At 50.8% G+C, this 12494-nt stretch overlaps 1 protein-coding gene across 1 annotated transcript in view; it reads left to right on the forward strand.

Moving 5' to 3' along the window:
- LOC135538105 (vacuolar protein sorting-associated protein 8 homolog) overlaps positions 1 to 12494 on the forward strand; it is a gene marked incomplete at its 3' end in the record, with an annotated part of 81839 nt that overhangs the window by 19073 nt on the left and 50272 nt on the right. The window contains 9 exon segments of the mRNA XM_064964092.1: positions 786 to 956; positions 1804 to 1878; positions 1958 to 1993; positions 3571 to 3661; positions 5668 to 5714; positions 5848 to 5937; positions 6500 to 6546; positions 10575 to 10797; positions 12323 to 12412. Of these exon segments, the coding sequence (XP_064820164.1) occupies positions 786 to 956; positions 1804 to 1878; positions 1958 to 1993; positions 3571 to 3661; positions 5668 to 5714; positions 5848 to 5937; positions 6500 to 6546; positions 10575 to 10797; positions 12323 to 12412 (870 nt within the window).

Here is a 12494-nt window from a genome sequence, read left to right on the forward strand (position 1 = left end):
CCTGCCTCTCTGTTATTATCCCCTCCTTCACCCCCTGCCTCTCTGTTATTATCCCTCTCCTTCACCCCCTGCCTCTGTTATTATCCCTCTCCTTCACCCCCTGCCTCTCTGTTATTATCCCCTCCTTCACCCCCTGCCTCTCTGTTATTATCCCTCTCCTTCACCCCCTGCCTCTCTGTTATTATCCCCTCCTTCACCCCCTGCCTCTCTGTTATTATCCTCTCCTTCACCCCTGCCTCTCTGTTATTATCCCCTCCTTCACCCCCTGCCTCTCTGTTATTATCCCCTCCTTCACCCCCTGCCTCTCTGTTATTATTCCCCTCCTTCACCCCCTGCCTCTCTGTTATTATCCCTCTCCTTCACCAACTGCCTCTGTTATTATCCCTCCCTTCACCCCCTGCCTCTCTGTTATTATTCCCCTCCTTCACCCCCTGCCTCTCTGTTATTATCCCTCTCCTTCACCCCCTGCCTCTCTGTTATTATCCCTCTCCCTTCACCCCCCTGCCTCTCTGTTATTATCCCTCTCCTTCACCCCCTGCCTCTCTGTTATTATCCCTCTCCTTCACCCCCTGCCTCTCTGTTATTATCCCTCTCCTTCACCCCCTGCCTCTCTGTTATTATCCCTCTCCTTCACCCCCTGCCTCTCTGTTATTATCCATCTCCTTCACCCCCTGCCTCTCTGTTATTATCCTCTCCTTCACCCCCTGCCTCCCTTTGTCTCTCTCTGTGTCTCTCTTGCTCTTTCACACCCACTCACCTATTGTGTTTCCCCTCCCCTTCCACAGTGGATCAACAGTCGTACCCTGGTGGTGATGGACAGTGGGGAGAAGCTGCGTGTAGTGGACCGACCCAGCCAGGAGGAGCTGGAGAGCTTGGACGTGGCTGAGGTGCAGCTGGTCTACAACAGCAGCCATTTTAAATCGCTGGCAACGGGGGGAAACGTCAGCCAGGCACTGGTGAGGGTCAGGGGTGAGGGGTCAGGGTCAGATGTCAGAGGTGACGGTAGAGAAGTTGCGGTGGGTAGGATAGATAGTGAGGGTTGAGAAGTAATGGTAGGGAAGTGGTAGGGGTGAAAGGGCATGGAAAAGGGGTCATAGGTCAGTAGCTGTAGAGGGGAAGGCATCACCTGGCACTGGCAAAGGTCACAGGTGAGGGGTTAGAGGTCAGTGGTAGTAGAGGGTGTCGGGTAAGTTTTATGGGTCAAAGGTTAAGGGTTATGGAGCAGGGTCAGACAGTACAGGACTAGGCTGGCTCGTGGGAAAAGGTTGCACAAGATAATTTCTCCCCCTGAAGAATCAGTCTCCGCTACCTTAACTACTAAACACCAAACTGTTGAAACCAGCCAGGAAGGTTACAAACCATTACCTGGAATGAAACCTTTAACCTGTTCTAACCTGTTGTAGAGCCGCTGGCTCTGTCCAATCACACAGGACCAACGTCCCGTCACTGGAGCAGAAGCAGCCAGAGAGGAGAGCGTCTCTTCAGGGGGACTGAAGCTGTTCAATCAAGGAGCAGGGGGTTCACCAGTGATTCCCTCCCACCTGTCTCCCATACCTCTACATGGAGTCATTCAGAGTCAACATGAACCAATCATAACCATGATGTTTTGGATCTTCCTGAAATAATCATTGAATCCGTCCCGAAGGTCTTCGTCAGGATTCTTGGCATATATTTGCCACATTTGTATCTAAAAGTATTATTGAGAAATAGCAGTCATGGTTGATCTCGGGTTGATTTTCACTCTGAATAACAGTGTCCTGACCTTTGACCTCTGCTCTCCAGACTAACAGTGTTGTGTTTTAGGCCCTAGTAGGAGAGAAGGCCTGCTATCAGTCTATCTGCAGCTACGCAGGACAGATGGTGTTACTGGGGACCAAGGTAGGTGTGTCTCTGTGTGTCTGTGTGTACAGTTGAAGTAGAAACACAAGCTTAATTCAGTCCTTCTTCTCTCTTCCAGTCAGCCCACATCCTGACTCTGAGGAACTGGAGGGAGGTAAGTGTGTCTCTGACTTGCCACCATACCAGTCTAAAACTAAAGGTTATCTATTATATCATTTTACCTGGGTGTCTCTGAGGGGGATTTAATGGACCTGTCTCTCTGAGGGGGATTTAATGGACCTGTCTCTCTCTGAGGGGGATTTAATGGACCTGTCTCTCTCTGAGGGGGATTTAATGGACCTGTGTCTCTGAGGGGCGATTTAATGGACCTGTCTCTCTGAGGGGGGTTTAATGGACCTGTCTCTCTCTGAGGGGATTTAATGGACCTGTCTCTCTCTGAGGGGGATTTAATGGACCTGTCTCTCTGAGGGGGATTTAATGGACCTGTCTCTCTCTCTTAATGGACCTGTCTCTCTGAGGGGGATTTAATGGACCTGTCTCTCTCTGAGGGGATTTAATGGTTCCTGTCTCTCTGAGGGGGATTTAATGGTTCCTGTCTCTCTGAGGGAGATTTAATGGACCTGTCTCTCTGAGGGGGATTTAATGGACCTGTCTCTCTGAGGGGGATTTAATGGACCTGTGTCTCTCTGAGGGGGATTTAATGGACCTGTGTCTCTGAGGGGGATTTAATGGACCTGTCTCTCTCTGAGGGGGTTTAATGGACCTGTGTCTCTCTGAGGGGATTTAATGGACCTGTCTCTCTCTGAGGGGGATTTAATGGCCCTGTGTCTCTCTGAGGGGGGTTTAATGGACCTGTCTCTCTGAGGGGGATTTAATGGACCTGTCTCTCTCTGAGGGGGTTTAATGGACCTGTCTCTCTGAGGGGGATTTAATGGACCTGTCTCTCTCTGAGGGGGTTTAATGGACCTGTCTCTCTGAGGGGGTTTAATGGACCTGTCTCTCTCTGAGGGGGTTTAATGGACCTGTGTCTCTGAGGGGGTTTAATGGACCTGTCTCTCTGAGGGGGATTTAATGGACCTGTCTCTGAGGGGGATTTAATGGACCTGTCTCTCTCTGAGGGGGTTTAATGGGCCTGTCTCTCTGAGGGGATTTAATGGACCTGTCTCTCTCTGAGGGGGTTTAATGGACCTGTGTCTCTGAGGGGGTTTAATGGACCTGTCTCTCTCTGAGGGGGATTTAATGGACCTGTCTCTCTGAGGGGGATTTAATGGACCTGTCTCTCTCTGAGGGGATTTAATGGACCTGTCTCTCTGAGGGGGATTTAATGGACCTGTGTCTCTCTGAGGGGATTTAATGGACCTGTCTCTCTCTGAGGGGGATTTAATGGACCTGTCTCTCTTGAGGGGGATTTAATGGACCTGTGTCTCTCTGAGGGGGTTTAATGGCCCTGTCTCTCTCTGAGGGGGTTTAATGGCCCTGTCTCTCTGAGGGGGATTTAATGGACCTGTCTCTCTCTGAGGGGGGTTTAATGGACCTGTCTCTCTGAGGGGGGTTTAATGGACCTGTCTCTCTCTGAGGGGGGTTTAATGGACCTGTCTCTCTCTGAGGGGGATTTAATGGCCCTGTCTCTCTGAGGGGGGTTTAATGGACCTGTCTCTCTCTGAGGGGGGTTTAATGGCCCTGTGCTGCTGGAGACATTCAGTGCTCTAACTCTTTCTCTCTCTCACACAGCGGGTGGACTGTCTGTTGAAACAGGAACGTTTTGTTGAGGCTCTGTCCTTGGCCTGGTCCTTCCATGAGGGCACCGCCAAGGCTATACTGGGTGAATAGTCTCCTCTTCCTCTCCCTCTTCCTCTCCCTTCTACTCCCTCTTCTTCTCCCTTTCCCCTCCTCTTCCTCTCCCCCTCCCCTCCTCTCCCTCTTCTTCTCCTCTTCCCCTCCTCTTCCCCTTCCTCTCCTCTCCCTTTCCCCTCCTCTCCTCACCCCTCCCTCCTCCCCCTTTCCCCTCCCTCCTCCCCCTTTCCCCTCCCTCTCCTTCTCCCTTCCTCTCCCCGCCCTCTCCCTTCCCCCTCCTCTCCTCCCCCTTTCCCTCCTTTCCTCCCCCCTTTCCCCTCCTCTCCTCCCCCCCCTCCTCCCCCCCTTTCCCTCCCTCCTCCCCCTTTCCCCTCCCTCTCCCTCCCTCTCCCTTTCCCCTCCCTCTCCTCCCCCTCCCTCCCCCTCCCTCCCCCTCCCTCCTCTCCCCTTTCCCCTCCCTTTCCCCTCCTCTCCTTCTCCCTTCCTCTCCCCTCTCCCCTCCCTTTCCCCCTCCCTCTCCTTCTCCCTTCCTCTCCCCTCCCCCTCTCCCTCCCCCCTCTCCCCCTTTCCCCTCCCTTTCCCCTCCTCTCCTTCTCCCTTCCTCTCCCCTCTCCCCCCCCTTTCCCCTCCCTCTCCTTCTCCCTTCCTCCCTCCTCCCCCCCTTTCCCCCTCCCTCTCCTTCTCCCTTCCTCCCTCCTCCCCCTTTCCCCTCCCTCCTCCCCCTTTCCCCTCCCTCTCCTTCTCCCTTTCCCCTCCTCTCCTCTCCCCTCCCTTTCCTCCCTCTCCTTCTCCCTTTCCCCTCCTCTCCTCTCTCCCTCCCCTTTCCCCTCCCTCTCCCTCTCCCTTCTCCCTTCCTCCCTCCTCCCCCTTTCCCCTCCCTCTCCTTCTCCCTTTCCCCTCCTCTCCTCTCCCCTCCCTTTCCCCCTCCCTCTCCCTTCTCCCTTTCCCCTCCTCTCCTTTCCCCTCCCTCTCCTTCTCCCTTTCCCCTCCTCCCTCTCCCCCCTCCCTTTCCCCTCCCTCTCCTTCTCCCTTTCCCTCTTCTCCTTTCCCCTCCCTCTCCTTCTCCCTTTCCCCTCCTCTCCTCTCCTCTCCCTCCCTTTCCCCTCCCTCTCCTTCTCCCTTCCCCCTCCTCTCCTTCTCCCTTTCCCCTCCCTCTCCTTCCTCCCTTCCCCCTCCTCTCCCTCTCCCCTCCCCATCCCCTCCTCTCCTCTCCCCCTCCTCTCTTAGGGCTGGATTATACTTTGTCTATTGACATGTCTATAGACAATTAGAATGCGAGTGTCTCTGGTCAGAACAACATTTAATTTATACTCCGGTGGAATGTCTGTAGCCCGTCGCTCGTCCGTTGTCATGGTTACCTGACTGAGACCGCAACGACACACTCAACAACCGTAAACTATTTTCTGTAATTAGCTCGCCATTAACGTTTAAATAATGGTCTTGTTGTGAGTTTATTTTGCTGTATTAATTAATATAAGTTAGCTTGTCAGCTATGACATGGTCATTATTTGAACAGGCTAGCCAGCTAAGATAGCTAACAATCTAGAAACCAATCAAAAACATTGTTAAGAAATTTGTTTTTAGTTCCTGGTTTTCTGGATTGACATCTACTAAATTAAACGGATGGGTTTATTGGTGTTTAAAAATACAGCTTTTATGCTATATTGGAGGCAGGCAGCCTGTCGTTTTTGTACTTTTTCACAACGACAAGTTTGATATCGGTCATCCAATAGAATGTCACTATGATGTCACTGCTACAGTTGTCATACCAACTGAAAACCAGCTCCAGAAGGCCTGAGATCTACTGTGTGGAACACCTGGCCTCGTCTGTACTATAAAGGACAGGTGTTTTCACTGTTTTGTCCTTGAATATTTTATACTCTGCTGTACTTTACATTCTGAGCGCTTCCTGTCGGAGGCCTTTTCACTGATGGCACAGAGGCCATTATACATTTAATACCAGAGTAAAAGTGAAAACACACAACCCTTTGAGTCATTGTGTTGATGTACTGTGTATGTCTGTTATTTTTCCAGGGCTGTTTGGGGACCCAGCAAAGAGGAAAGGTGTAGTGGCAGACAAGGTGAATCCCTCTTCCACCCTTCATCCTTCCCTCCTCCCTCCCTTCCTTTCATACCTTCCCTCCTCCACCCCCCTTCCACAAAGAAATCTATCTAATTTGATTGATTGATTGATTGATTGTACTGCCTCTCCAGATGATTGAGATTCTGTTCCAGTATGTGGAGCGCTCAGTGAAGAAATGTCCAGAACACGGCAAGATACAGCTCATGGAACAACATTTCCAGGTACACACACACACACACCCCACACACACCGCACACACACACACCCCACACACCCCACGATACACACACACATGATATACACACACACACACAAACCCCCGATACAGACGCCACACACACACACACACACACATACACACGCACACACCCCACGATACACACACACCCCATGATATATACACACACACACACACAACCCCGATACAGACGACACACACACACACACACACACATACACACACACACACACAACCCCGATACAGACACCCCGCACCCCCCGACACCCGACACACTCACACTCACACCCCCATGTTACACTCACACCCCCACCCCCCCGACACACTCACACACACACACACACACACCACCCCCACGATAAACACGTTAATCCGTCCCACGGTTCAGTTTGACAACGCTCGGGACCTTGAAACCTGTCTTTCATTCTCCTTTAAGGCTTGTCCTTGTGCTTCGGCTGCCTGGGTTGAGTCGCTAATCGCTCTCTTTTCTCTCTCTCTCCATCCTCCCTTCATCCCTCCATCCCTCTCTTTCTCTCTGTCCGTAGGACATGGTGCCTGTCATGGTAGATTACTGTCTGCAGCTGCAGAGGACGTAAGACACACACACACACACACACAGGCACACGCACAGACACACACACAGACACAGACACGCACAGACACACACGCACACACACACACACACACACAGGCACGCACGCACGCACGCACACACAGACACACGCACACACACACACACAGACACACAGGCACGCGCACGCACAGACACAGACACACACACACACAGACACACACATCACGTCTAATGGCCCTCGCGTTGCCTATTCCCAGCACTCTGCTAGCTTATTCATTAAAGGGACAATTCACATTTTTTAAAACTTCATATCATCCGCAGTTCTTAAGTGAAGGAAGGAGCCTTTTAGTATTAAAAACTATGGAGAAAGAGGAGTGTTTCCAATGACATCATCAGTGTGCATCATGTGATTTTAACCAATTTGGAGTAGCCATTTCCTACTAATTGGTTGTTTTACTACAAAACATAGAAACTAGGCATTTTCACATATGTTGATGTTGGGGTGGTGCTGGAGCAGATTAATATAAAGCGGAATTATTTTTAAATATCCCTTTAATGCACGCTTTGTCCCTTGAAGAGAACCCCAGTCAAACAAAATAAAGATCACTCAGCGCATATGAAACTAACTGCATTAAAAATGTAGTCAATTCGCTGCCAGAAGACATCTGTTTGTTTGTTCCTGTGTGAAGGTGCTTTCAGTTTGTTCCTGTGGGAAGGTGCTTTCAGTTTGTTTGTTCCTTTGAAGGTGCTTTCAGTTTGTTCCTGTGAAGGTGCTTTCAGTTTGTTTGTTCCTGTGTGAAGGTGCTTTCAGTTGGTTTGTTCCTGTGTGAAGGTGCTTTCAGTTTGTTTGTTCCTGTGTGAAGGTGCTTTCAGTTTGTTCCTGTTCAGGTGCTTTCAGTTTGTTCCTGTGGGAAGGTGCTTTCAGTTTGTTCCTGTGGGAAGGTGCTTTCAGTTGGTTTGTTCCTGTGGGAAGGTGCTTTCAGTTGGTTTGTTCCTGTGTGAAGGTGCTTTCAGTTTGTTCCTGTGGGAACGTGCTTTCAGTTTGTTCTTTCATAACCCTTTGTGGTGGTCGGCCTTAGTTTGGAGAGAGAGAAAGATTTTCCTTTCTCTGTCCATCTCTGTGCTGAAGGGGCTGCTACTCTGCTGCACTCGGACTGGACTAAAAGGCTCCTTCCTTCACTTAAGAACTGCCATCCCGTCCGGCTCCAGAGAATTCTATTATCAGTCTATTATGGTCCCATCCCTGCCCCAGAGCCTCCAAGCATTTGTATTCATTACGGATCCCCATTAGTTCCTGCCAAGGCCGCAGCTACTCTTCCTGGGGTCCAATTTATACAATTTTAAAGACATTACAATACATTCACAGATTTCACAACACACTGTGTGCCCTCACTGTGGCCCCTACTCTACAGCTACCACTTATCTACAGTACTAAATCTATGTGTGTGTGTGTGTGTCTGTGCCTATGTTTGTGTTGCTTCACAGTCCCCGCTGTTCCATAAGGTGCATTTTATCTGCTCTTTTCTATCTAATTTTACTGCTTGTGTCAGTTACCTGATGTGGAATAGAGTTCCATGTAGTCATGGCTCTATGTAGTACTGTGGAATAGAGTTCCATGTAGTCATGGCTCTATGTAGTACTGTGGAATAGAGTTCCATGTAGTTGTGGCTCTATGTAGTACTGTACTCCATGTAGTGTGGCTCTATGTAGTACTGTGGAATAGAGTTCCATGTAGTTGTGGCTCTATGTAGTACTGTGGAATAGAGTTCCATGTAGTGGTGGCTCTATGTAGTACTGTGGAATAGAGTTCCATGTAGTGGTGGCTCTATGTAGTACTGTGGAATAGAGTTCCATGTAGTCATGGCTCTATGTAGTACTGTGGAATAGAGTTCCATGTAGTCATGGCTCTATGTAGTACTGTGGAATAGAGTTCCATGTAGTCATGGCTCTATGTAGTACTGTGGAATAGAGTTCCATGTAGTCGTGGCTCTATGTAGTACTGTGGAATAGAGTTCCATGTAGTCGTGGCTCTATGTAGTACTGTGGAATAGAGTTCCATGTAGTCGTGGCTCTATGTAGTACTGTGGAATAGAGTTCCATGTAGTCATGGCTCTATGTAGTACTGTGCACCTCCCATAGTCTGGACTTGAGGACTGTGAAGAGACCTCTGGTGGCATGTCTTGTGGGGTATGCATGGGTGTCCGAGCTGTGTGCCAGTAGTTTAGACAGACAGCTCGGTGCATTCAACATAAATACAAGTAGTGATGAAGTCTATCTCTCTTCCACTTTCAGCCAGGAGAGACTGACATGCACATTATTCAAATTAGCTGTCTGTGTCCATCCATGCTGCTCTGTTCTGAGCCAATTGCAATTTTCCTAAGTCCCTCTTTGTGGCACCTGACCACACGACTGAACAGTAGTCCAGATATGACTAAACTGGGGCTCGTAGGACCTGCCTTGTTGATCGTGTTGTTAAGGAGGCAGAGCAGCACTTTATTATGGGCAGACTTCTCCCCATCTTAGCTACTACTGTATCAATATGTTTTGACCATGACAGTTTACAACCCAGGGTTACTCCAAGCAGTTTAGTCACCTCAACTTGCTCAATTTCCACATGATTTACTACAAGACTTAGTTGAGGTTTAGGGTTAAGTGAATGATTTTGTACCAATTACAATGCTTTTAGTTTTAGAAATATTTAGTACTAACTTATTCCTTTCCACACAACTCTTTGTTAAGTGCTGCAGTCATTTCAGTCGCTGTTGTAGCTGACATGTATAGTGTTGAGTCATCTGGAAACATAGACACACTGGCTTTACTCAAAGCATGTCGTTAGTGAAGATTGAAAAAATTAATGGGCCTAGACAACTGCCCTGGGGAATTCCTGATTCTACCTGGATTATGTTTGAGAGGCTTCCATTAAAGAACACCCTCTGTGTTCTGTTAGACAGTTAACTCTTTATCCACAATATAGCAGGGGTGTGAAGCCATAACACATACACTACCTTTCAAATGTTTGAGGTCACCTAGAAATGTCCTTGTTTTTGGAAGAAAAGCTAAATATTAGTCCATTTTAAAATAACATCAAATTGATCAGAAATACAGTGTAGACATTAATGTTGTAAATGACTATTGTAGCTGGAAACGGCAGATTTTTATGGGATATCTACAAAGGCGTATAGAGGCCCATTATCAGCAACCATCACTCCTGTGTTCCAAGGGAACGTTGTGTTAGCTAATCCAAGTTTATACTTTTAAAAGGCTAATTAATAATTAGAAAACCCTTTCGAAATTATGTTAGCACAGCTGAAAACTGTTGTTCTGATTAAAGAAGCAATAAAATTGGCCTTTAGACTAGTTGAGTATCTGAAGCCACAGCATTTGTGAGTTCAATTACAAGCTCAAAATGGTCAGAAACAAAGACCTTTCTTCTTAAACTCGCCAGTCTATTCTTGTTCTGAGAAATGAAGGCTATTGCATGCGAGAAATTGGCAAGAAACTGAAGATCTCGTACAACGCTGTGTACTACTCCCTTCACTACTCCCTTGTCTCGAACCAGAATCGAAAGAGGAGTGAGAGGCCCCGGTGCACAACTGAGCAGGAGGACAAGTACATTAGTGTCTAGTTGTAGAAACAGACACCTCACAAGTTAACTGGCAGCTTCATTAAATATTACCTGCAAAACACCAGTCTCAACGTCAACAGTGAAGAGGCGACTCTGGGATGCTGGCCTTCTAGGTAGAGTTCCTCTGTCCAGTGTCTGTGTTCTTTTGCCCATCTTAATCTTGTCTTTTTATTGGCCAGTCTGAGATATGGCTTTTTCTTTGCTACTCTGCCTAGAAGGCCAGCATCCCGGAGTGACATTGAGACTGGTGTTTAACCTTCTGTTTAAACAGCTATATACTCTACCCACCTGGTGGAGAACTGGTACCATGATCATGCTCTTCTCTCTGTGGTCCTATAGAGACCTACTGTTTAACCAGCTGTATACCCGCCTGGTGGAGAACTGTTACCATGATCATGCTCTTCTCTCTGTGGTCCTATAGAGACCTACTGTTTAACCAGCTGTATACCCGCCTGGTGGAGAACTGTGTGGCTCGGGGGGTCTTCCTGGAGAGTTTGGAACCCTACATCGTGTCGGAGCGTCTGGGCTGTGTGACCGCTCCCGTCATGAGAGACCTGCTGACCCACCTACAGGATAACAACATGATGGACAGTGTAGAGAACTGTCTGATACATCTGGACATCACCAGCCTCGACATACAACAGGTAGGGAGGAGACGGGGGAGGGGAGGGAGACGGGGGAGGGAGGAGACGGGGGAGGGGAGGAGACGGGGGAGGGGGGGGAGACGGGGGAGGAGACGGGGGAGGGGAGGAGACAGGGGGAGGAGACGGGGGAGGAGACGGGGGAGGAGACGGGGGGGAGGGAGGGGAGGAGAGGAGACGGGAGGAGAGGAGACGGACGGGGGGAGGAGAGAGGGAGAGGAGACTGGGGGAGGAGAGGAGACGGACGGGGAGGAGAGGAGGAGAGGGGAGACTGGGGGAGGAGAGGAGAGGAGACTGGGGGAGGAGAGGAGACTGGAGGAGAGTAGAGGAGACTGGAGGAGAGTAGAGGAGACTGGAGGAGAGGAGAGGAGACTGGAGGAGAGGAGAGGAGACGGGAGGAGAGGAGAGGAGACGAGGGGAGACGAGACGAGGGGAGACGAGACGAGGGGAGACTAGACGAGGAGACGAGGGGAGAGGAGACGAGACGAGGGGAGAGGAGACGAGGGGAGAGGAGACGAGACGAGGGGAGAGGAGACGAGGGGAGAGGAGACGAGACGAGGGGAGAGGAGACGAGGGGGAGAGGAGACGAGACGAGGGGAGACGAGGACGAGGGGAGACGAGACGAGGGAGACGAGACGAGGGGAGACGAGACGAGGGGAGACGAGACGAGGGAGACTAGACGGGGAGGAGAGGAGACGGGGGAGGAGAGGAGACGAGACGGGAGGAGAGGGGAGGAGACGGGGAGGAGAGGAGACGGGGGGGAGGAGAGGAGACGGGGGAGGAGAGGAGACGGGGGAGAGGAGACGAGACGGGGGAGAGGAGACGAGACGGGGAGAGGGAGACGAGACGGGGAGGGGAGACGAGACGGGGGGGGAGACGAGACGGGGGGGGAGACGGGGGGGGGAGACGAGGACAGGGTGGGAGACGAGACTGGGGGGAGGGAGACGAGACGGGGGGAGGAGGAGGGGGGGAGACGGGGAGACGAGACGGGAGGGGAGACGGGAGGGGAGACGAGACGGGAGGGGGGGAGGGGAGAGACGAGAGGGGGGAGGGAGAGACGGGGAGGAGACGAGACGGGGGAGAAGAGGAGACGGGAGAAGAGAAAGGGAGACGGGGGGAGACGAGACGGGAGGAGGAGGGGAGACGGGAGCGGAGACGAGACGGGGAGGAGGCGAGACGGGGGGAGGGAGGAGACGGGAGAAGAGGAGGGGAGACGGGGGAGGAGGAGGGGAGAAGAGGAGACGAGACGGGGAGGAGACGAGACGGGGAGGGTAGGAGACGGGGGAGGGTAGGAGACGGGGAGGGTAGGAGACGGGGAGGGTAGGAGACGGGGGAGGGTAGGAGACGGGGAGGGTAGGAGACGGGGAGGGTAGGAGACTGGAGGGGAGAGGAGACAGGAGAAGGGGTGATGATGTCTGTCAGTCAGTGTTTCCTCTCTTCCCTCTAGATATTTACTACTGTCATTAAATCACCAGCAGATCAAGTCTGTAGACTCCAGTAGTAACCTGTTCTCTCCCTGTGTATCCAGGTGGTCCAGATGTGTTGGGACAACCAGCTGTATGATGCCATGATCTACGTGTTCAACAGGGGAATGAATGACTACATCACCCCTATGGAGGTACTATAATACACTGTTTAATGACTACATCACCCCTATGGAGGTACTATAATACACTGTGTTTAATGACTACATCACCCCT

Source organism: Oncorhynchus masou, unplaced genomic scaffold (assembly GCF_036934945.1).
Source record: "Oncorhynchus masou masou isolate Uvic2021 unplaced genomic scaffold, UVic_Omas_1.1 unplaced_scaffold_908, whole genome shotgun sequence".
In the NCBI taxonomy this organism is placed as follows: domain Eukaryota; kingdom Metazoa; phylum Chordata; class Actinopteri; order Salmoniformes; family Salmonidae; genus Oncorhynchus; species Oncorhynchus masou.